A 24,521-nucleotide genomic window follows, 5' to 3' on the forward strand; every position below is an offset into this window, starting at 1 on the left:
CAAACTAAGTTAAGCATGTTGGTGTTTCTTTACACTAGTATTTTCAAAAATGTAGCACGAGAAATCCCACTGAAGTACACAAGTTGAGTTTGTAATATCCAAAGACCAAGATATTCAGAACTTCCACCTTGGCAACTATATGTATTTCCCAATATTCAGATATTCCTGAGCATCCCAAAATTCAGTATCAAATTGTAATCGTTTTGATTGTTCCTATAATAAGTCATTAGACAAAAATGTGTTTTGCAGAATAACAAGGACATGTATTGAAACAATTCCAGAGAGAACAGGTACTCATTCTATCTACTGAAACCTAAGGATAGAGAGCAAACGGAGAACAGGAAATAATTGAAGGCGATGTCTGTCTTCAGTTTGAGTAGTACAATAATCAATGGATTGCTGTAATTCAGCACTTCAGACTGCCAGAGAGAGAAGCAAGCCTGGCCCCCATCCCCATGGACACGAAGAACAAATTAAATATGTAAAATACAATTCCCTTTCATTCTTAGAAAGCTATAATTATCTACATCAAAATAAAACTGTTGATGAAGCTGGTTATAAACTAACAGCAAACTAATTTCAGCTCTGAATATATAACAACATTTTCATGGTATACCATTACCTTCTTTTTTAATTCTTCTTGTTCCTTCTTGCTCAGAGTCCGTTTGGCAGCACTCATTTTACCAATACTGAATGCTTTAAGTTTACTTTCCATTAGAGGCTGTAGAAGGAGTAAGAAAAACAAACTGTTTACAAAACAAAATATAATGTTACTGTTCTCTTTGGCCAAGACCAGAAACTTTCTAAGTGAATCAACATGGCAACCGTTTCAGATGTTTGGAAAACAAAATAAAAGGCTACCTCTACTTCTGAACTTGCCAATATCTATTTTTTTAAAAAATTAAATCTGTGTTTTATAAAAACTAATTACCACTGTTTAAATGAGAAAGCTTTTAATATGTTATTCAAAGACCCCTCAGACAAAATTGACAGGTACTTGCTGCAAAAGCCTGAGACCTTACCACAATGCAAAGCACAGTTTCTAAAACTCTTGGAAAATATGCTTTGCACTACGACTCCTTTCTGATCGTTGCAAAAAGGGAAAAAAAGAAACACTCTAGAAGTTCTTCTGACTACTCAGGCTGGAAGAATGTTTGTGCAAGGTTAAACAGGTGTAAGTGAAGACTTAAATGGATGATAAACTTATTTTGTACTTTAATGTTCAAAGTAGTAATTATGCTTGAATAGGAAAACATTCTTGACATTTGCTTCTACTAGTTAAAACAAAGCAAACAAACAAAAAAAACACATTTAACTCGTAGATTGCTTCTATTTTGGATAACTCAATCTGCATTGCTCCCTTCTTGAAACCCTGATTAAAAGAGGACTACAGTTAACAGTCATTTCTGAAGAGTATGGAATTAGCACTCTCAAGAGTCTATTTGGGCAATTAACAGATGGTAAAGCATTGGGAGAGTAAAAACAGGAAAAAAAAAAGATGTTCAGAAGACATGGGCAATGGGAAGGAAAAGAAAAAACTTCTCTGGAAATTCCTAGTTTAACGCACCAGCTCATAAAGAACTAGCAAAAGAACAAAACATAATCGATTATCCTCCATGTTCAAAATATTTTTATGCTCTGACACAGCTGTCAGGGATGCTCAAAACTACCACTTTCACAGTAATCGTTAAAAAAATCAGCTCAACATAATAACACATCACAACAAAGAAGGTGAACAACTTATCTGTTGTATTATCTAAAGATTTCAGATGACACCAACAATAAGGGTTTCCTCTAGAAATAATTTTCTGCATAAAGGTTTCCATTTCTACAGTACTGGCTTCCTATCCACAATCTTTTTACCTAATACGAAAAAACACTGCAAAAAACAATTGTTTTAAATACCTTTAGTTTATAATCCTTGTTTAGTAACTCAAACACCTCTTACATTTGTGCCAAGCATATGACCAAAATTGCTTGTATTCCTTTGAAAAACATTTCCTAATTCCTAATTAAAAGGAAAACTATCAGTTACAAATTAATGCAGTGTTGTCTTTGGAGTCATCTGGCTTATGATGCTATGCTTGTCAACATGAACTGCTGTGACAGGTTTATCAGCAGGTTTTCATCCATCTATGTGTTTTGAAAGTTAATAAAATCCCATTTTCCTGTTGTCTGAATGACAGCTTATATTTCAGTATAACAGGCAATCTAGAACCTTGGCAAAATGTGGGCATATTGCTAAGGTACAGCGATGCAGACAAATACAAACACCACGCTCCTACTCAAGGCTTATCCTGTCATTTGCAGGTGACCTCTCACAGTAATGGTACAGGATACCTGCAAATCAGCCACGAGTTTATGTTCTACTCACATAATGGAAGCAGACAGACAAGAGGTCTGGCACTAAGATGTCCTCTCTTTAGGAATGGTCTCAAAAAAAAAAAAAACCAAGACCTTCCAAGTGGCAGGAGCAATATACAATGAACAGGACTGAATCCGCAATTTACTTTCCAGACAGCAGTTACAGCATTAACCGTATACAGCTTCACAAAATTACTAACAACAGACCTATACAAAACTTAGAAGCTTTCTTCCTTTACATAATGAAAGGAGTAAAGCAAACAATGGAAACAAGAGCAAACTTCTAGCTAAGCAACCTAATCACTGCATTAAAGCAAATTCACATCAAGCATAACAGTGTTAACTGCAAGATGGCACAAAGTACTGAAAACCCAGTTTCACAGACAATAAATATTCAAAAGCGTTTCAAGGATAATTTTCCAAATTATATCAAGTGAAGCAAGACAAGAAACAGAACCAACTTCTTAATGAAAAGTTTTTACTATCACAACTCGAATAATGTTATCTTACAAGAAAATTAACAGCTTATACTTGACTGTGTCATATGCCAAAAAACATCTTGAAGAAGATCTAAACCACTGATGATGGCATTAATGCTTTTATTATTCATTTAAATATATTCTATTAGAATATTTTAAACATATTCCATTAGAAATTAAAATGGAGGGTTAAGTTAGGGCCACTTGATCTCATTTTTGAGAGAAGCTAACTGTATATGATAAAGAAGTCAACTTTAATGTGCACTGACTCTTGTAAGTAATCAGCTTGTATTCTGAACTATTCTTCAGCATAAGAAAAACATTATACAGTTTTTTACACTAGTGGTTTTTAAAAAACTTCAAGGAATATTTTCAAACATAAAAAATGTTTCATTACAAACACCTACAGATTATATACCCAATGCACCAGAGTTTATCTACAACAAGTAGTTTTCTCTAAAGGACAGGCCTATTTTGAGTTTCTGGGTTTGGGTTGTTTGTTTTGTTGTTTGGGGTTTTTTTGTTTGTTTGTTTTTTATCTTTTGGACTTACGTGTGTATCAGCAGATCCAGTGTTATGTACTGCATCTGGCATTCTGACCTGGAGAGAGAATGAAAAGGAAGTAAGGCACAGAAAAAGAAATGAAGGCGGCAAACAAGTGCTGGTTTTTCTTCTGATTAATTTCTTTGAATGTGATTTTCATTTCAATTTCAAGGTCCAAATATGCAAGAGTAAAGATACACACAAATATTTTAATGATACAGCTGAACATTGTCATAGCATTTACGATTTCAATATAAGGCAAAAAAATGAATTAACAATAGATATTTTGTGGTACCATTAAAAACATTTAAATTTCCACAGCTTGGTTTTACAATCTTGCCATTAACACCATTCCATGGAAAAAAAATTAAGTCTGTTGCACTGAATCTGCAAAAGTTGCCATTAAAGATTGCTGAAGATTACGGAAAGTGCTTGATCATATTTGCCTTACTATAAATCATTCCCAAAACTGCTCTTAGTATGAGGTACATAAATGGAAGACAGCCATCTCAAGAACGCTAATTGAAGTCCAATTTGTGAATATTCATCAATTAACTTTATTACTCTAAATTAAACCATAACTGAAATTTTAAAAGTGCATAGTATTAACGTACGCAGAACTGTCACTTTTAATACACTGCACTGAAATTAAGAACTAGAATTCAGTGATTTAAAACTTCACAGCTTTTTTCAACTTGCCTATTTTTCAGGCAAGCATACAGTATTCCCCACTCACTGAAGTCTTCTGAAATTTTAGTGACCTAACAGCAAACGTTAAGTTGCTAAGGCCTTGAGAGACAGTACTCAAACTAGATGATGAACAAGTTATAAACTACACATGTACTCTATATTCTGTAGTATGCATACTAAATATTCTGTACTACTATATATACTGTACGAGATGCTTACAGAACAAAAAAATATATTCAAATTCACTCCTCTTATTTTAAAATCAATTCTAGGCTACCAAACATGTACACCACCATATGTATAAAATTTGCATAGATTCTTTTTAAAGTAGATTTTCAAACAGGTTTAAGCGGTGCAAACTTCAGCACGCAGGACTGTACAACGCCCAAATTCCAGAAACCTGATACAACTTCCACAGTTAAGATAAAACTGCTTGATACACAATTCTTACCTGGATTGAAATTTAAAGTCAAAAAAAAAAAGAAGATTTTCCTTAGCCGGAATCTGTTCATTAGTTACAAAACATTAGCACTTCTCCTTATAAACAGGTATTTATGGTTTCTACCAGAAATAGTATTATCCTGTGCTCATCTCCAGTCTTCCAAAAGCACCAGATGCTACTTTAGAAAAAAAAAAAATCTAAAATCTGTTGCCATTTCCCATCATTTTTTCTTTCTTCAACTCAGATACACATTTAGCTTTCTACGAGTACGTTCCTACATTTTACAGTCAACTCCGTATAGAAAACATGGCGTGGCAGAGAGCAGTTCAAGAACTGGCACTAAGTCCACAAACAGGGAGGTGGGGAGAGGGAGACAGAGAGAAAGAAAGGTACAACCTTTAAAAAGGAGACAAAAGACTCCTAAGAAATATTTTTTTTTAAAGAAAAAGGAAAAAAATCTGTTTTATTCTCCCAAATCCACTTACCTGCAACACTATACATTATTCACATCTTTGCACAAAATAAAAAATTGAGCTCACATGTACCACTAACGGTTCATTAAAATACAGGTAGAAGCAAACACCACAAGCATATTTTACTAATACCACTTTCTGCAAACTTTGCTCTGCATTTGGTGCGGGGTTTTCTTGTGATTCACAACTGCCCGTGGCACTCAATCAATGATCTGTTATCCACAATTCTATGTACTGCAAAGATGTAGCTCCAGGAAACCTAGGAAACCTGTCCTTCCCTTGAGAGTTGATGAATGTATGGCACAACATCGCAGGTGCAAAACAGACAGCAGGCAAAAGAATTTCCAAGATTGAAAACTGCACTCCTCTACCACTCTGAGGCAACCAACACATCGATTAAATGCCAGCCTTTAAAAAAACATTTTAGACTTGTGATTAGAAAGATTTCTCTCAAAGGTGGGCTGATACAGTGCCGTCTTCTTAGTGTATGTACTAAGAAGAGAAGTCAAGACATAATGCTTGGGGGGAAGGAGGCTGCTGGGGATTTTTTTGGCAACAGCAGAATGAAGTTAACGTTTCTCAAATCTCTTTATCTCTTCCATTTAGAGAAGTTTTGGAAAGCCATACCCTCCAACAAGGATAGGCGCTGGTGCTGCTTACACGGCGGACACTAAGCAAGGCAACACATACAGTACCAGGCAGTATGGAAGCTCAACACAATGATGTTTAAGACACGAAAAATGACATTCTGAGGATGGGGACACAAAAATTTACCAGACACTAAGTCTGTTTCCCCAGGAACCATCAGATACTGCTGTGAGAGGCTTCCAGTGCATGGCAGCACGCAAGAAATTCAGCAGGCTAGTAGCAGGCCTGCAGCCCGACCAGCAGGAGCCTGCAAGCCCCTGAGGCAGAAGAACCGCGGGGCCAAGGAGCTGAGGCCTACCGCAGGCCCCTCCAAGCACATCTAAAAGCAGCTTTAGCTGACTCCAGTAAATATGCAGACCAAGTTTTTTCCTGTGGTAGCTAGCAGCTTGGCAAAGCCATGTTATTCTCCTCCTCAAACAGTTCGTATTTTTAAGGCCTTCTGATCCCATCGATAAATTTAATTCACGCCTTTGGTACTGCTTTTAACCATCCAAGCATCTGTACCCACACTGAAGCACAACAGTGAAATAATTCCTGACAAAATTAAGCATCATTAGCTGCCAGTTTGTAAATAACAGCGATTAAAAAAATTAATTTAATTCTCACAGCACTGCACTTTGCATCCAGCTGCACCGTCTGGATGAAAGGGGCAATTTTTTTCCTCAAGAGTTGCATCAGCAGAGTTGACTCAACAGAGTAACAAACACTTGTGAGTCCTCACAATGACAAGCATTTTAGATAACACTGCCCACCTGTATTGAAACCCACAGGAAGATTCCTTTTTCCTCTTCTAATGATGTCAAGCAGCTCAATGAACTGCTGAAAGAAACATACCCAAAGCCCTCCTCAGCAGCTGATGATTTCTGAGATACGAGGATAGTTCCTTCATGGTCAAAACGCTGACAGGAAATATTTGATGAGTAGATCTTTCAGTAGCATGGCCAGCATACACAATTTACAAAGGGCCTTACTCCCAATTCACTGCCACTACCACTCTGCATGAAACCATTTTTCTCTAAAAAAAAGAAACAACACACACAACCACCACCATGGACTCTTTTTCCAGCTGGCTCACTTCCTCAGTTCCCTTCGCAGCACAGGCCCCTCAAAGGATCGTGCCAGCATACCTGCAGCAGCAGTGCAGGCTGCTTAATGGCACTCTGGTCAACCAGCCCTGTCAGATCGCAGTCTTGGAGGTCAGGTCACTCAAAACGATGCTATTCCATCTAGTCAAATTTACTCAACCTTCAAAGGGGAAAAAAAAATCTTGAAAGGACCATATAAATGAAATTTACCACAAATTTATATCAAGAAGCCAACACGGAGACCCCCCATCTCAGATTGTGACACTTCAATGTTCTTCCAGCTCCGTAGCAGTTTCCAAAGAAGGCAGAGAAGACTGCTCTTCCAAATCTTTCCTGTCAGCAATGTCAAGTGCGCACTAGTCTAGCTCGTCACAGTTTCCCCAAATTTAACAATCTCTGTGTAAAATTGACATGATCACATCATTTCACAGATGTTTAAAGTATGCTATACAAAAGCATTTTTTTTAAGTTAGTACTGATGCCATTTAGTAAAACATCAAACAGCAACAAAAGCTGCCAGGAAAACCAGAAGCCAACCCCGCAGCCATCCAAATGCTGGGTGCTACCTTTACAACTCTTAGAGCTGCGAGCCTGAGTGCAAAATACAAGCCCTGTTCCTGCAGAAACTTGTAGCTTAAGGGCAAATTGTTTGTAAGGAACTCTGGCATAAGACACTCCTGCCCTGTTTCAACACCTTCCTTGGCTTCTGCCCCCACACCGGGCAGCTGGAGATGGAGCCATGCTGAACTAGATCACTTTTCCCATCTAACTGTCACTTAAGAAAGAGAGAGCTAGGGAGGTTTGGCCAAGGCAAGTTCCTTTGCACAGCAGGCTGCCCTCACTTTCCCCCCAGAATTATGCCGAGCCATCTGAAGAGGACAATGTCTGGGAGGGAAAGAGTATATGAGGCTGGGAGCAGTTGGTGTCAGCACTGCCACCAAGAAAAAGCAAATGGAATCACAAATTAAGAAGTTAAAATCCAGCAAGGGCAGGGAGGCATCCCAACCCAACTTGTCTCTCATTCTTCCTTTCTCTAACAGTCTAGGACACAGATGTTTACAGACACTTGTGAATTAAGTTTTATAGCTAACCTGTTTACTCTTTGCACTTACTAGACTAGTACACTAATATTATTCACTACTTAAACAGCACTTCGGCACACAAAAGTAAACAGAAAATTGTTTCTCTGAAGTACTTGCAAGGAGCGCTCTTCCACTAGTGCCTTAAACAGAGATGAACAGGAGCTGCCAATATTTAACTTGTTACTGCCAGAGAGGAAACGAAAAGAACACCTCTGCTGACATATCCATCTACACAGAAATGCCCTTCTGCCCCTCCTGCTCTTGATCACAGGTGGAACAGTAACATAGGGAAAGCTAAAGACGATGCGTGTCACCGTCCTGCAGAATACTACACCCAACCGGAATTCACCACACTTGCACAGATGTTACATCACTGCTCTTCAAACACTCTAACTTACCAATGGAAGCTGTCCATTCACAGGCAAGCAGTCATGGTTCTTCAACATTTTATTAACATATGATATTACAGAAATGCTTATGAAATACATTTAGGATTAGATAATACTGTTAAAACATTTTTTAGAATGAAAAATGGGAAACCTACAGCATGGTCCAAGTGGATAATCTCCTCTGCCACCCGGTATCCAATTTGTGCTGCGCATTATATGCGAGAACAGCAGATATGCAATATAGTCACTACTCTCAGAAGATGAAATAAGAAACTGGCAGAGTCGTCCAAGCAGGTATGTTTCATCATATCGAGATAAGAATTGGACAGAATCAGAATTTGCCATTTTAGAATTACATCCTACACTAAGCTCTGGCACAGTCTTGGGCAGCCTCTATTTCCTCTTCCTTAATTTTGCCATTTGTTCCTATTTAAATTTCTGGAAATCTCAGGCACATATCTTGCTATCCTAATCTTAAAGTGACAAAGTAGTAGCTGATGCTCTTACGACACATTTCACATAAGAGATTGTCAAATTTATTTAGAAGTTCACAGTATTATAAAAAGGAGCTACCAATGAGGGCAAGGTGTGCTCCTGGACCTCTACCATCTCCACATACAGTTTTCAAATAGTGAATCAAATAGACTGAAATAAACTTGATTTTACACTATAAAACTGGCTAGACATCCCAGACCAGTACTTGGACGCTAAAACCAAAGAACAAACCCCACACGTTCTGAGGACGAGAAACCATACCCTCCTGCAAGTGTTAAGCCCTCCAGCTGCTCGGCCACAGCACTTTACAGAGCACAGAAAGTAAAACCATGCTCTGCTCCTCCCAGGAGGTAGGCTGGCAGCCAGCAAGGAAACATCTCGAAATTGCCCCTGAAACATGTCCTATGGAATCTGAGACATATCTTTTTTGCAAGAACTACCATTCTTGTAACTTGCAAAAATACAACGCACCAAAAGAAACAGCGCCTAAAACTCTGATTTTGCTAATGATTTTTTTTTTAAATCAAAATGTTTCATAAATAATTACTTGAAGAAATCAAGGAAAATGGTAATTTGTTCAGATTTTTTACACCTTCATCAGTCTCATCCAGGCCCAACTAAAAACACAATTACTCAATCTTCATCGTTAAAAAAATATGAATTTCAGTTCCATCATACTTCTGCAGACATTAGAAAAATATCTATATGGATATACACACTGCATATATCCATGAGTTTAAAAAAACAAAAAAAAAGACAACCCCACCTCCCCAAAAACAATTACAAAGTTGAGGGTGAAGGACACAAATCCCAAGACCTAGGCATGTGTTATTTCACTTTTCAACAAACACATTCTCATGGATGCACATATGCACTATTTTCTTTGCCACATGTAATAATATTGGTAATACAAAACAAGACCTAGAAAGTAAAGTATGAGAAAGTCTACCAGAAACACAGCATATACCTCTAAAGTAATGGGAGACTGAGGGGCAAGGGGGAACTGCACAAAGATGGCAAGGCACAGGACGTCCTCAAGGGCTCCAGGCCTCAAAAAATTAATGCGCATGTTGGTTTGACTTTACACTTCCTAGAAGTCCCGCTGACTTCAGTGGGATGACTTAGTAGGAAAAATGAGGTGCCTGCACATTTCTCTGCACAACTGAGATCTGGGACAGAAAACAATTCTTATAAGTTAACTACTACGTATTTTAAAAAGAATATCATCACTACAGAAATACTACACTGACAAAATGAAAAAACCTACGGTGTAACCGTAAAAAGAAAGGGATCCTATCTGAGTTGGTTTTGTGTACCATGTTATCAGTTGGAATAATCAATAAATTATTATTCTATGCCTAATTATACTTCAAATCCCAAGATATCTTATTCCCAGGAAGCTTCTTTCAATAAATTAAGACCTACTTTGCTGTTTTCTGTCCAGATCTTGCTTGCAGCTCCAAGCGAAAGGCAAGATCCAAAAAATGTCTCCTGACAATATTTGGGATAGATCAAAAAAGGGAAACAAAAATAAAGCTCTCCCACTCTAATGACAACCAACTACTGGGTAAACATGCAGATATTCTCATAACTAAATTTGAGCTCATTTCCCAGTAGCGAAAGAAAAAAAAGTAAGAAAAGAAATTTTAACTGAATTAAAAAAATGGATGTGTGTGTGTATACATATATATATTTATATAAACCTACGTCTCCTACATAACTGACTAGAAATTCCTGAGCCAAAACGCAGCTTCTCACTTGACTGCTTTACACACTCACATAACAAAAAAGAAGACAGGAAGAATTGTCAGGAAAAAGTTACATACTTCTGGCCTAAAAACCGTAACAAGGCAGAGGGAAATGAGATGCCACTAATCGCTAGTCCTTGAAGTGCCAGCTGCAGCCTGGCCCCCAAACCACCTCTCACCCTCTGCCCACCTGGGTAGGGGGCTCAGGGGCAGGGAGCTCCGCACTGCTGCTGCACCACCTTCAGCGCACAGCCTTGAAGTTTGCCGGGAGCCCTGTACAGCTCGGGCTTCCTCAAATCCAACAAAAAATCATTATGGGAAACAGAGCGATGGGAGCGAGAAGAGCAGGAGCACCACGGCGGCGCTGCAAAATGCGGACTTTCATCGCGGATCAGGAGGGAAGAGCGGGTCCCAACTTCACCCTTCCGTTCAGGCTGATCCGGGCACCCCCCCACACACATACGCAGTGCGCGGCCGACAGGGTGAGGGGGCTGCGGCCAGGCGCTGGGGGACCCACAAGACTCGAGACACCCCCGAGGCCCCCCGGGGGCTCCGAACACCCCCCCAGGACCCCTAATCCCCCCTCATCCCTCAGCGGGGGCCCGGTGCCCCCAGCCGGCAGCTGCCGCCGGCCCCTCACGACAGACGGCCCCAGGACGACCGAGGCCGAGCCCCGGCCCCCGCAGTCACCGGGGCCGCAGGCAGGCGCGGAGGAGGCCGCGCACCTCAGGCCCGCCGCCCCCGCCGCCCCCGCCGCCCCCGCCGCCCCCGGGCCCCGCCGCCAGGCCGAGAGGCCGCGGCCGAGCCCACCCGGGCGGCGGAGCCGCGGGGTGCCCGCGAGCAGGGCCTCACCTTGCCCCCGCCTTTCTGCGAGCCGCCCGGCGCCTTGTCCGCCATCTTGCCTCTCCCCTCGCTCAGCTCCGGCGGCGAGGAAGCGAGCGCCGATCCCCCGATGCCCAAGGAAGAGCCCGGCTGGCCCAGGGCGGCGAGCCGAGCGCCGAGCGCCGAGCCGCCGAGAGGGAGGGCCCAGTCCCGCCTCCCCCCCCCCCGCGGCGGCCGCCATGTCGCGGGGCAGCGCCGGGGGTGCGCGGGCGCCCCCTGCTATGGCGGCGCTTCGGCGCCGTGCCCGCGCCTCGCGGCTACGCGCTGCGGGGTCACACCGTGACCTGCTCCCGATAGAAGGGCACAGCCTTGATCGAAACCGGTTAAAAAATGGAAAAATAAATGTGTTTTTTTTTTTCTCTCGTAGTGGTAAAAAGTGGTGTGAGAATTAAAGCCAACACGATCGAAAGCCCACCGTCAGCTCAGGGCACATAACCTTCCCGGAGGCACGGCCAGCTGTGGCACGGCCTCAGCCTCAGCCCTGGCAAAAATCCTGCCTGGACGGTTATTTTTCATTGCAGTCTAAGTTTATGTAGTAACATGAGGCAGGTACACAGATGGAGACAGTAACACACGTGAGCAGCATCTCATACCCAGTACAGGGGACCTAGAAGGAACTACATGTAGATATCTACAAATAATGGGTTATGTGGGAGCTCTGCAAAGAACATGAAGGAACAACACAGCCACAACAGCGCCATGTATCGCCCCTCCTGTCACCCCATCACAGGGGAGAGCTGGCAGTGGCAGGGCCCCAGTGGGAAGGGTGCCCATATGCCTTCTGCACCCACAACACCAGCAACAGGACCCCACGACAAGGGGGGACCCGTTGCTTTCTGGGCCTTCCCATGCCCAGAAGGTGCAGAACATCTTGGGTAAAGGCCGTGCCCATGGCTATGAGCAGAGCCTGTCCCTGTGATACCTTCTCAGCAGAGAGCCGGGACAAGCCCACTGACAGGGCTGCACCCCCACATCACTTGCAGCCCTGTGGCTTTAGTGGTGTCTGTGTCCCATCTGGGTCTCCGGCTTTCACATTAGCAGAGAAAATCCCAAATGAAGTCGCTAGGCAACCCAAACCTGCTTAGCAACCAGCTGCAGTGAGGCAGTCAGTCAGGGAGCCCTGACAGCCCACACCCACCTGACACCCTTCTGTCCCTTGGCAGCTATTCCTGGGCACATCTGCTGCCTGCGACAGCCTGTGTGCATGGGCCTGTGTGTTTTGGAGAGGCACTAGCAATGCTCATAGCCGCTGTGAAGGACACACAGTCACGAACAAGAAACCCTGACAGGAGGGATCTCTATTCAGATAAAAAATATTGACCTGCATTGCCTAAGCCCCTGGGAGGAGAGGAAGACTAATCATATGGGGTCTTTTTCCATCACCAGACATTTTCCTGCAAGACTTTGAGAGATGACAGGAGGGAACAGCTCACCTAGCCACCAAGTAACCTGTTCACTGAAGGCAGAGGCTTGTGGCACAGACAGGACAAGGCAGAGCAGTACAAGGACTTTGCTGAGAAGGCCTGCAGGGTGGCCATGCTGCATGGAGATGTCTGTAGTGCTCTGGGTGCACAGAAATGGCCCCACATATGTATTAGATGGGAAGGTCTCACACAAGATCAGCATGTGCAGAATAGACAGCGCATTGCATGGCTGCAGAGCCCAGTGCTCTAGTCTGCACAGCTCTCTTCAACCACTGCTCTGTGTTCCCAGACACTGAGCAGTGCACGGTCATGCAATTTAGAGGTGAGATTTGCCCCTAAACACCTAACAAACTGAAACAGAAACAACACTGGTCTGAACAACATCAAAACACTACATCACATCAAGAAAAGCCCAGGAATAAATAAGGAAAAGGATAGCACAGCAGATCCCCTGTTCCTGGGCTTGATAGCACAACACCATAGCAACTTTTTTTATTGAACACTGCTTAAGTAGAGATTATGACACATTACATTTCATGTGAATCTCACATTCCATGTTTTCAGGGGTTTTCATCATGACATGAAAGATGCTGGGGCTGAGATAATACTTAAGAAAAAGATGGTAGGTGTGCAGAAATGCATGAAAGCTTTGAATCCACCAACTCCCAACACCTACCGTCCTGTAAGCTACAGAGGGGAGCAGGGCCTACAATAATAACCACAAAAGAAAGCAGAAAAAGAGTGTGAAAAGGATAAAAAAAAAAAAAAGAGCACGAGCATAAAAAGTGAAGGGAGTTGGGAATTTAAAGAGCAGTGCAAGGGAAAACAGAACATAACAGAAAAAAAAATCTGACAAAATAACACACTGGAGGAGGAAGGAAGGGGGACAATGACCAGCTGAGGTAACAAAGAACATAGACCTCACTTCATAAAGGTACCTAAACACATGCTTAACTTTAAGTGCAGAAGTAATTCTGTTGCTTTTAATGAGACTATTCATACACCTGGAACTTGGTATGAGGTTAATCTGTGTCTTGGTGAAGGACAGAAATAGGCCTCTCTGCTTCCCTTACTTCTAGATTAGATTGTACCTGCACATCTTCCTCAGACTGACTCAAGATCTTCAGGAAACCTCACTGATTGCAGAAGGTGTGCGTCCAGCTTCTCAGGAAGATGATTTGAAGAGAGCACATTACTCTGCCAGCAGCTGTCCTGAAGGTAGCAGTTTTAGATGTGAGTCTTTTTATGGCTCTTGTTCCATACATCATAGAAACACACAGGTGCTGAAAGCTCACTGAGTTTAAAGGATCTGGGAACATCAGCTTTGGTAGTAGAGGGAGAGATACAAACTGGAGATGATAGAACGATACCTAAAGAGAAGCTATTGTCATAGTACAGGCCCTGAAACTTACTGTCAAATAGATCACAACAAAAAGGACTGCGCATTTGTATTAGTGGAACTAATCGCATTATGAAAAATAACAATCACTTCAGAGCTCAAAAAGGAGAAATATCTCACTCAGAAATGGAAAATCTTGATCACTACGTACGTCCAGCAGCGCAGACAACAGTAAAAGCTATCCACAGCCCTTTTCCGTGCCTCAGGCGAGCAGCTGATGGGCAGGAGGCAGCGCACCGGGGGAAAGCAGCCGCCCGAGGTCTGCAGCAGGGCCTCGCCGGGCTCCCGCACGGAGCCAGGGCAGCCGAGGGAGCTCTCCCGGCCCGGGGCAGGCCGGCACACCGGCCCGGGGCTCCCGGAGCTGCACCGCCCCGCAGCACCGCCAGGTGGCCGCGTCGGGTGCTGGTCCCCTGCTGCTCCGGCCTGTGAGTACCGGGGATCCCGCTGGGTGAAACCATCGCTGGTGTCGCTGAGCTGCCTCGGGCAGCATTGCTCAAGGGAGGGACTGGGCACAGCGGTGTGTTATCTCCTGCCTACTCCGAGCAATTGGAGTTTGGGCAATACTACTGCTGGGAGGGGTGGCCCCATACAGCTCAGTACAGGGTGGGCCCAAACTCCAAACTGCTATTTATATTAGTAATTGACAAGGGAAAATAACCTGAAGCCACCTGCAGGGAAACCTGCACTCTCCACAGGTGAGCTTCCCGAGGTCAGAATGGGCAGTGGTATCAGTATCATGATATTTATAATTTCTACTTCCTGAATCATGCCAAAAATAGCCAACTAATACAAATAATTATGTAGATACAAATTGCTTTACTCTCCAATTAAATATGCAAAAATTATCTGGTAATGGATTGGGAGCTAAGGATTAAAATATATCCAATGTTTATTGAGTTCCCTTCAGAGGAGAACCTAATTTAAATACCACAACCAGGGTTTGCTATGCCTACTGCTTACACAGCACCACCAGCTAGCCTCTCACCTTCCATCCCAGAGGATGGCTCTCCGTTCCTGCAGCCACCTGCACCACACCATTTTCTGTAACTGCCCCAAGGCTCTGCACAAATCTGAAGTAGAATCACTGTCAGTTTAAGAGGAGGAGGGAGAAATAAAACTCATCCTTTGACAGCAGGAACTGGGGACAATTCCTTCAGTCTTTCTAGGATTTGTTGTGCTCCAAACTTGCCTCACACAGAGAAGCCTTTCCACAGGAAGGAATGGTGTTGGGGCCAGGAAGTGTTAGAGGTGGATTAGGCAAGCTTCTATTGTTTCACAATCCCAATAGAATCATTTTCCTCCATCTTTCTTACTGTTTTCTTGCAAACCACTTCAGCAGATTGTAGAAGCACAGGATTAGTATCATCCATGACCTCCTTTAGGGGTTGGGGGTGGGGGTGTTGGTTTTTTTTTTTTTTTTTTTGCTTTGCTTTGCTTTTGTTTTTAATGTGGTAGTGGAAACAGGTGCAACAATGAGTTGGAAGCAGACCAGCTGGGAACTAGTACTGGATAGAAAGGGCACTTAGTGCCACAGGAGGAGAGGCTAGGTATGCTCAGCTCTCCTGGGACTGTGTTAATAAACCTGGTTTGAAAGAGAGACTGACACTTCTGGGTAAAAAGAAAATATCAAAATGGAAAGAGAAAAGTGTCCTTGGATGCTAGGGGTTTGGGGCCACTAATGTTTCAAAAATTTGTGCTCCATTTGGCCTCAATCCCTTTATTTAATCCACCTCATTAATCCTTTTAAATTATCCACCTCATTGTTTAAATCCTCTGCTTACTGCTCAGCTTCTGTACTCTTTTTGTAATTAATAAACTGCACCAAATTAAGAGCATCATGATCCAGGGCCTGCTGTGAGAGGCAAAAACAAGAAAGATATAGTTAGTGTTTTAAAGGTCATCTCTAAAGATACTTTTTTCAGAATGAACTGTACTGAATCTGTGCTATATATAACACATAGCAATAGTACAGTAGCAATCACGTACAGTTAGTAACTGACAATACATGTCCATGCCCTTGGCTTAATGGGAGAGGAAGGGGAAAGAGGAAAGGAAGCAGTGAGACGCAGAAGTCTGTGGAAATTTCATGCTGGAAAGGATAGACAAATAATAATATTGAAAAGGAACTATCAGACATTTTTCATTATAATGAGGTAGCTCTGGTTGTATGCAAATGTGGGAGTTATTAACTGTTGTTACAATTACAGATATCATTAGGTACAGATATATACTGAGGAAAGTCATTAATTATCTTAAATAATTAACATTAAACTACATTAAATAAACCACATGCTGCAGCACATTACCCTTGTCTTTCTGGCCATTTTTGCCCACTTTCAGAGGAGCTCTCTCCGTCCCTCTCATCTCAGGCCAGAGCACCCCTCTCTCCTCACACCCCTGAGATTGAAAGCCACTATGCAGGGATTCCCAAAATAGGTAGACACATCCTCCCCGTATACTCACATACTGCTAGGAAGCCATGGGTGTGCAGCATGGGAGGGGGGCAAGGTAGAGAGGAGATGCAGTTGGTGCCCACAGCCAGAACAGATGCTATCTGGGCTGCTAGGAGCTACCAGGCTGAACAGAGACACTTTAGTAGGGACCCCCAGAATAACAAAAAAGAACAACAGGGTGGCCGAGAGAGGCAACTTGGCTCCGAAGTTCCCTACAGCCTGGACTTGTTGCTCTTGCTAGGTCTCCTGGCTGGAGCCTTCTCTGTGTTGCTTCGTTCCTTAGCCATGCACTTTGCGAGTGAGGCTTCAGACGTGCAGTCCTCACAAAGGACAGGCTGTTCTTTGTGCTTGCTATATGCACCTGGTAGGTAGGACAGTGCTGGATTTTGATCATAGAAAACATACATGAAATACATATATAACCAACATGCTATTCTTATCACAGTGAAACTAATTCCACTGCAATACTTATGTTCAGATTTGCTGCTGTCCATAAAAACATAAGATCTGTCCCATATCTTTCAAAAACAAGACCTTTAAAAAACAAATTAAAAAAAAACACCATTCAGAGAAATTTTCTTTAAATGCGTGGTGTGGTTTTTTTTTGCAGTTTGTACAGTGTTTAGAGTTTTTTAAAGCATACAGAGAACAAACTTGAAAATGTTCATCTTGACGGTAAACAGAGCAGAAAATTAGAAGCTCCTGGTGAAAGAGTGGTTAAAGTAAAAATTGTTATGCAGCCATGATTGTGTGAGTTTCCTTTACCATATCTAGCTTTTTTAACCTGTATTATTATAGTAATAATACTATAGCCAAGGCTTGAAAATACAAGTATCATTTTCACTTTTCTTTGCTTATCTATTAAGGAATAATGTTTATAAAGTATAATTGGCCCTAATTAGTTACTCAAGAAGGAGAACGTGATGCAAGGATTCCTGTTTATCCAGTCTGAAAAAGATGCGGTAGCCTGGCTAAAGGCAAGTTAATCTCTTCAATACTAGATCAAAGCTCTATGCCTACTCAATTATTACAAAAGCTCATAATTGGTGCAGTAGAAAGTTACTCATCAAGACATTATTTCAAGAGATTGATACATACTTGAAAAAGGATGGAAAAAGTCATATGGAACTAAATGTTAGTGTGACTGTGTCTGTTCAGATGTTCTCCCAGAGGATCTGCAAAGATGAGCTACATTAGACGTAGTCAGGTTAGGCTAGAGCTTCTCTTCCTTTAACACCTACCCTTTTTAAATGAATAGAGCCAAATTCTATCCTTGCCCATGGTCAGTGTGGCTCTGTGGCGGGTGTCAGAACAGATTCAGATTTACTGAACAGATTTTAGTGAAGAAAGATAAAAATCCAGAGCAAACAGGTTAAATGTTTTTACTCAGATAAAATTTCTTTTTAAGAAAGAGTTGAGTAAAATCTGGCTTGAAGGTAAAAATATAGAAAAGGCAAAAGAAATTAAAGCAAGAGTGTTTCATGGTAAAGTATTATATCAAGCAAGAACTCTTAAAGAACAATGTTTGCCATGGTGAATGGGCTGACTGAGTGAGGCTGAAGGTGTATCTTCAAAAGCATCTTAAATCTTCCAAACACTACCAGTGCTTGCTAACAAGAGGACTTTCTCCCTGGCTGTAGATTTAAGTTAATTTCTTTACTCACTCAGAAAAGCAACGGATAACAGGAGGGCTAAGTACAACCTCCTCCCTAGCATGCTGAGTATATTAGAGGGCAAAAGTGGAAATTAGCTAACTGAAAGTCATAATTTCATTGGGGATGATTGAAGTAATTCAGAATATCTTACAGGGCTTTTGCTATTGCAGACAAAATGATATATTGTGAAAGGACTTCAACTGTGAATAAAATGAAAGTATAATATAGAAACAACACCACATTTGGTATTTTGGCACATCTTTTTCTTTGAGTCTTCGTGCCAGCACTGATTAACACTATCGACCATTATTTACCTCATTAGACAGTGTTTTCATCACTGTTTTAAGAGTCTTCTCAAAGGTTATTTTGAGACAAAGCCTGCAGAACACTCTACACATGCTAGAAGAAACCCTGGTATATGCTGATCATGCCCTTCTAAATATAAACTCTGGTTTGGAGAAATGTACTGAGGCTTCTTCTCACACAACAGTATGTGGACTCCTCTCTGTGACCTCCAAATGTCTTGACTTTCCCTTCCCTACCACATAATAGTCAAGTAATACTAACCTTGATGGACTACATACAAATAAGAGGCTATTTTGAAGTCATAAGTGCTTTAAATTGTAAGGTTCCAAGTACACTACTCCAGCTGGCTTGGGAGCAGAATAATTAACTCTATATAAGATGCATACCGTCATCTTTATGAAAGCCCAATCTGTCCTCAGAGCCCATTCTCTCCTGTGAGACAGCAGCCCTGGGAAAAAAAAAAAAAAGGAACCAGATTGCTGGTAATGAGTTTCATTAATGTAGCTGCTAAAGCTACAGGAAATTATGTGAACAGTGATCTTTAGATGCTCTGAGATCACCGTGGCACTTTCTGTCCAGACAAGGAGACCCCATTCATACATGTGTGACATCACCTGAGCACATGGGACAAGCCAAAGCTGGATCCTCAGATATGGGCAGAGAAAAGAAACTTCTGATTTATCTGTGGTACTGCTTGTATTTATATATAGCACAGTGTTAGTGGGTATACCCGCAGGAACAGAGCAAACAAAACTAGATAGTTACCGTGAGCCTGTTCTTCCTCCAGAAGAGGCTGGCATGTTCAAGTCTCTCAAGTGATTCTCAGCTCTAGCCAGGCCTCTCTCAAGGAGCACGGGGTGGTGATCTGCTCTCCTTCCCTGTGAGGCACCAGCTGAAAAACATTTTTCTCTTTTAGCCCACAGTCTAGGGTGCACAGGGATACAGCCTGGGGATACCGCTGCAGGCTTAGCACAGCAGGGCAGAATTGATGAGTTCACAGCATCCTCTTTCCAAGGAGCCCAGGCACTGTATTCAGCATCTTCCTCGCTGACCCCAGCGCTGCAAAACAGGAAGCCTCCATCCCCACAAATATCATCTTAAAACACTACAAGACAACAGTAGTAGGGAGACATTTCCAGACACGTCTCTTCACTGCAGTGAAAGCAGTGAGAGTCATCCCCAATCCCCAGACAGTCAGGTGGCTGCCGGGACTGGGGCACCCTTTAACCACAAGCAAATTCCACCTGCTGCTCCCAGCCTGGGCTGCTCCCCATAAAAACACAGCCCCGGCAGGTGTTTCTTGCAGGAAGCCAGGAGATACCCCAGTACTCCCTGAGGCAAGAGGGCTACATGCCTCCCTCACCTATGGGAGTCTGGCAGTTGCAGGAAAGCCAGAAAGTGCCGAATGAGCCCTGCTGCCAGGCCAGCAGTTCCCACCAGCGCGGATGCTGTTGGTGTGTAGCCACCATCTGTTGCAGCAGCTGCTGGTGGTTTTCCAACAGGCTTTGTAGCACAGCTCTAACGCCACGTTGCTCCCAGCCACCCACCTCTCCTTACCTGACCCTGAAGAGGGAGGCTGAAGACCACAGCCACTTAGGTCTGCCTGCCTAAGGCCCATGATGGCATTCACCACCGTAAATGAAAGCGGCACTTGGGACTCGGGTGAAATGATCACCAGAGCCCCAGAGCTGAGAACCTGCAGGCGCGGTGCAGTGGGAACAGGGCAGGGGAGGAAACACCTTCCCGCTGCCAACTGCCTCACTGGCAGGGACATCCACGGCGATGCTGCCTTGGCACAGCATCCAGCCCATCTCGTCCTCTGGGAGGCCTCTGCAGCACACAATGGTCCCTCAGAAGATCAGCCCCTACCAGAGGCTGGGCAGTTTTTGTTTAAACCCAAAGAGGCTTTCCCTAACTCACACACTGCAGATCCCACAGCCACTGGCGCCCTGCTTCCCCAAGGAGCGTCGAGTGGGTATGTTCCTGTGTGCTGCCCATCACACGTGCCCACCCCTTGCCCATGTGTTCTGATACATGGACAGCAGAACACATCAGGCCCCTTATCTAACACACAGGTCCCTTAGTTTAATATTCTACTCCTCCCGTTGACTTCTCAGCACTGTTCAGTTGTGTTTGTTTTTCTGGCAAGACTCCTGTGTAATTTTTATAAAGATTTTAAGCGGTGTCTTCAGTCTGCCCTACTTTTGGCAGTTCTGTAAAATCAGTGTTTATTCTGTAATGAAATATGCACTGAAAATCACTTTCAGCAACACATTTTTACTACTTCCTTTGTACCAGTTTTTAAAAACATATTTCTGGTCACCTGTATGTTCACAAGATTTTGCATGTTGTCATGATTCACTATTGAATAAAAGATTTTTATAAAAATCTTAGGACATAGTGTCCTAATTACACCGGACCTCAGTTTATACTATAAGAGCATACATATATATCTGAATATGACAGTGTAAAGAGACAAATGAAAACCTAGAGCTATAAGATATTTAAGACCATCCACATGTACTGAGAGCAAACGAAAAGGAAATACACTGAAACAGCAGAGGACAATCCCATCCTCTGACTCCTACCTGAGCCTGCAAGATACTTAAATTTCTGTGCTATCTTCTCTTTACTTCCAACTTCTCTTTACTTCCAACCAGAAAGAGCGGTCAGGTTCTGGGTTGCCCAGGGAAGCGGTGGAGTCACCGTCCCTGGGGGTGTTTAAGGAAAGGTTGGGCGTGGTGTTTGGGGACATGGCGTAGTGGTGGTAGGGTGCTGTTGGACCACATGATATTGGAGGGCTTTCCCGACCTTAATGATTCTATTCTATAACTTGTTACCGTACACTAACAGCTTCCAGTGTTTTCCCCTGTATTTTTATACTCGCATTATGTAACTGTGCTGCTTGCATAACTGCACAGCTGATAAATGTAGGATTTGTCTAAGGATCAACTCAGAGCAGCTACTGTCAGCCTGCTCCAGTCTCCCCACGAAGCGCGCCGCTTGGAGCGCAGAGATAAGGTGGGTGCCGTCTGTGCCCGTGCCACACGCACCCTTTGCAGCCTGGGCCGTGCACGGTCGGCCTAAAATAACTTTTCCATTCCCTGCATGACACGATGTCACCCAGACACCCGCTCTCGAAGCGCGCCCTGCAGAAATCCCCCCCGTTTGCCAGATGCCTCCAGCCCGGGGCATTTCCCAGCTGGGCCGTGCCCGCGAGGCGGGCTCACGCTGCTCCTGCTGCCGCCTCCTGCCCTGCCTTTGTTCCCCGCTGGCACGGCGGGCGCGATGCAGCACCGCGGCCACCGCCCGGCTGCGCCCCGCACCCCGAGCCGCGGAGCGGGGCCGGGCACGGCCGGGGGGCCCGGGGGGCTCCGCGGGGGCTTTGCGGGCCCCCCCGCCGGGCCAGGCGCGCTGCGGCCGCACGGCATCAATCATTAACCGCGGCTCGGGTGTCCGGCGCCTCCCTCGCCGGGAAACCGAAGCCGGGGCGGCGGGGGCCCCTCGGGCGGCTCCCCGGCAGGGCTGGCTGTGCCGCCGGGCTCCGGTTACGGCGATGCGGGGCGGCGGGGCGGGAGGAGCCGCGGCGGGGCCGCCACTGCCCGCGCTGCGATGAGTGATGCTGCCGGGGGCGGCGGCGGCGGCGGCGGCGGCGGAGGAGGAGGAGGAGGAGAAGCGCAGAGCCACCGCGGCTCCTCCGCCGGCGGCTGCGGGAGCGGCGGCTCCGCCTCGCTCGGGAGGCGGCGGCGGGGAGCGGCGGGGAGCGGGCAGGGGGCGGCCGGGGGGCCCTGGGCCGGCGGGGGCAGCATGCCGGCCGGAGAGGGGGCCAAGGAGGAGGAGGAAGAGGGGGCGCCGCCGCCCGGCCGCCCCGCCGCCCTGCTGCGGTGGGACGAGGTGCCCGAGGACTTCGTGGAGTGCTTCATCCTCTCGGGGTACCGGCGGCTGCACTGCTCGGCGCAGGAGTGCCTGGCCTCGGTGCTGCAGCCCACCAACGAGACGCTCAACTTCTGGACCCACTTCATCCCACTGCTGCTCTTCCTCAGCCGCTTCGGGCGGCTGCTGCTGCTGCGGGGCGCAGGGGACGTGCCCTTCCACCACCCGGCCCTGCTGCCCCTCTGGTGCTACGCCTCGGGGGTGCTGCTCACCTTCGCCATGAGCTGCACGGCCCACCTCTTCAGCTGCCTCTCCCCACGCCTCCGCGCTGCCTTCTTCTACCTGGACTACGCCTCCATCAGCTACTACGGCTTCGCCAGCACTGTGGCCTACTCCTACTACCTGCTGCCGGGCCTGAGCCTGCTGGACGCCGGTGCCATGAGCCACTACGTGCAGCAGCAACTGGGCTGGCAGCTGGACTGCAGCCTGCCCATCGCGGCCTATCGCGCCCTGGTGCTGCCTGTGGCCCTGGCGCTGGCCGTGGGCTGCACGGCCGCCTGCTGCCGCAGCCGCGCTGCCTGCTGCGCCTACCCCTTTGCCGTGCGCACCTTCGTCTTCGCCATGCCGCTGAGCATGGCCTGCCCCATCATGCTGGAGAGCCTCCTCTTCGACCTCCGCACCCGCAACCCTACGCTCTTCGTCTACTTCTACCGGCGCTACTGCTGGCTGCTGGTGGCCGCCTTCTTCAACATCAGCAAAATCCCTGAGCGGATCCAGCCGGGGCTTTTCGACATCGTGGGGCACAGCCACCAGCTTTTCCACATCTTCACCTTCCTCAGCATCTACGACCAGGTGCACTACGTGGAGGATGGGCTGGCCGAGTTCCTCAAGGCATCTCCGGCTGCTCCCACCTACTTGGGCACCGTGGGGTATATGCTGCTGCTGACGCTCTGCCTGGCCGTGGTGGTTAGGAGGTTCCTCAATGTCGCAGACCTCTGCAAGCAGGACTGATCATGCCGGTGACCACCCCACCAGCAACCCTCGGGCTGGAGACCCTTCAAGCCAGTGACCTTCAGACTGGCAACCCTCAGACTGGCCCAAGCGTGTCTTCGAGATGCTATGAAACCTGGGGGAAACGCCTGTGGAAGAGCCAGGTCCCTTTCGTGGAAGGTTGCTAGAGAAAATGACCATGGTGGAAATACTCATGCTCGTTAAACTACTATGTTACCAGGGGAAGCAAGCAAACGCTTACTGGTATGTTGCTGCTTAGAGCATAAGCTGAAATAATTTAGTTCTGCTACTAGGAAGAATGCATGAACTGGGAATGCCACTTACTAGTTTCATAACAATTAAGTTTAAACTAGCTATGTATATACATATATATATATATGTTTATATATATAGCTATATATTTATTAGCTACATATATATATGTGTATATATATACATCTGAAGACACACTTGTGCAATGATTACTCATAGACTTTTAATCAACTCCTGTGTGAAATTTCCTAGCAGATTATGCACTGACATTTATTTTCCTCTGTGATACTGTAACAGGCCTTTGTAGCCACATACTGGATTTTAAATGCAAACAAATTAATAGCTATCAATAGTTTTTAAGGTCTTGCAGCCTTTTTAGCCAGGGAACATAACGGATTTAATAGAGAGCAAAAACAGCTGTGAATTATTACAGAATTACCAGTTGATGGAGAGACTTTAATTAGACAGGCAGTGAAGCTTGAGTAGTTTGTGTAACCACTTGGATTCTGAAATAAAATACAGGGATATGTAAAATAACTGAACAAGAAAGGGGTCAAACTACTTTGGAGTGGGGGCAGGGGGGAGGAGAAGGGCACTGCATAATGGCACGGCTCTTCCCTCAGTGTGTCAGGAACATCTGTCCCATTAAGGGGGGTTGCTAGGGGGCCCTTTTATCTTCCCTAGTAAATCACCCCAAAATCAGCCCTTTAGAGTCAAAGTCAGATGCCAGACTTTCTATAAGCCCCTGCCAAGCTTGGTGGGAGTTCTGTGGATGTAAAGAGAGTAACTGATGCATGAGATCTCATTCTGGATCTTTTAAAGAATTAC

General features: G+C 45.0%; 2 protein-coding genes across 6 annotated transcripts in view; one reads left to right on the top strand and one right to left on the bottom strand.

The window, feature by feature from the left end:
* The window catches only part of U2SURP (U2 snRNP associated SURP domain containing), a 45,600-nt gene extending 34,155 nt beyond the window's left edge, over positions 1-11,445 (bottom strand). For 3 of the 5 annotated variants that reach the window (XM_035544385.2, XM_035544384.2, XM_035544383.2), the window contains exons 1-3: positions 11,291-11,406; positions 3,396-3,443; positions 623-721 (exon numbers count right to left, since the gene is read on the bottom strand). In XM_035544385.2, the coding sequence (XP_035400278.1) occupies positions 623-721; positions 3,396-3,443; positions 11,291-11,335 (192 nt within the window). In that variant the 5' untranslated portion in view covers positions 11,336-11,406. Of the gene's footprint in view, positions 1-622; positions 722-3,395; positions 3,444-6,473; positions 6,632-11,290 lie in introns of those variants that run through there. The other 2 variants (XM_035544382.2, XM_035544386.2) reach the window with 2 other exon arrangements.
* A 10,766-nt stretch (positions 11,446-22,211) lies between these two features.
* PAQR9 (progestin and adipoQ receptor family member 9) lies at positions 22,212-24,185 on the top strand (the record flags this gene model as incomplete). Its single annotated transcript, XM_035544910.2, has 1 exon — positions 22,212-24,185. A coding segment is annotated over one exon (1,230 nt), but the record flags the coding sequence as incomplete, so codon positions are not given.
* Positions 24,186-24,521: the final 336 nt, after the last annotated feature.

This window comes from Cygnus atratus, chromosome 9, assembly GCF_013377495.2.
Source record: "Cygnus atratus isolate AKBS03 ecotype Queensland, Australia chromosome 9, CAtr_DNAZoo_HiC_assembly, whole genome shotgun sequence".
Taxonomy (NCBI): domain Eukaryota; kingdom Metazoa; phylum Chordata; class Aves; order Anseriformes; family Anatidae; genus Cygnus; species Cygnus atratus.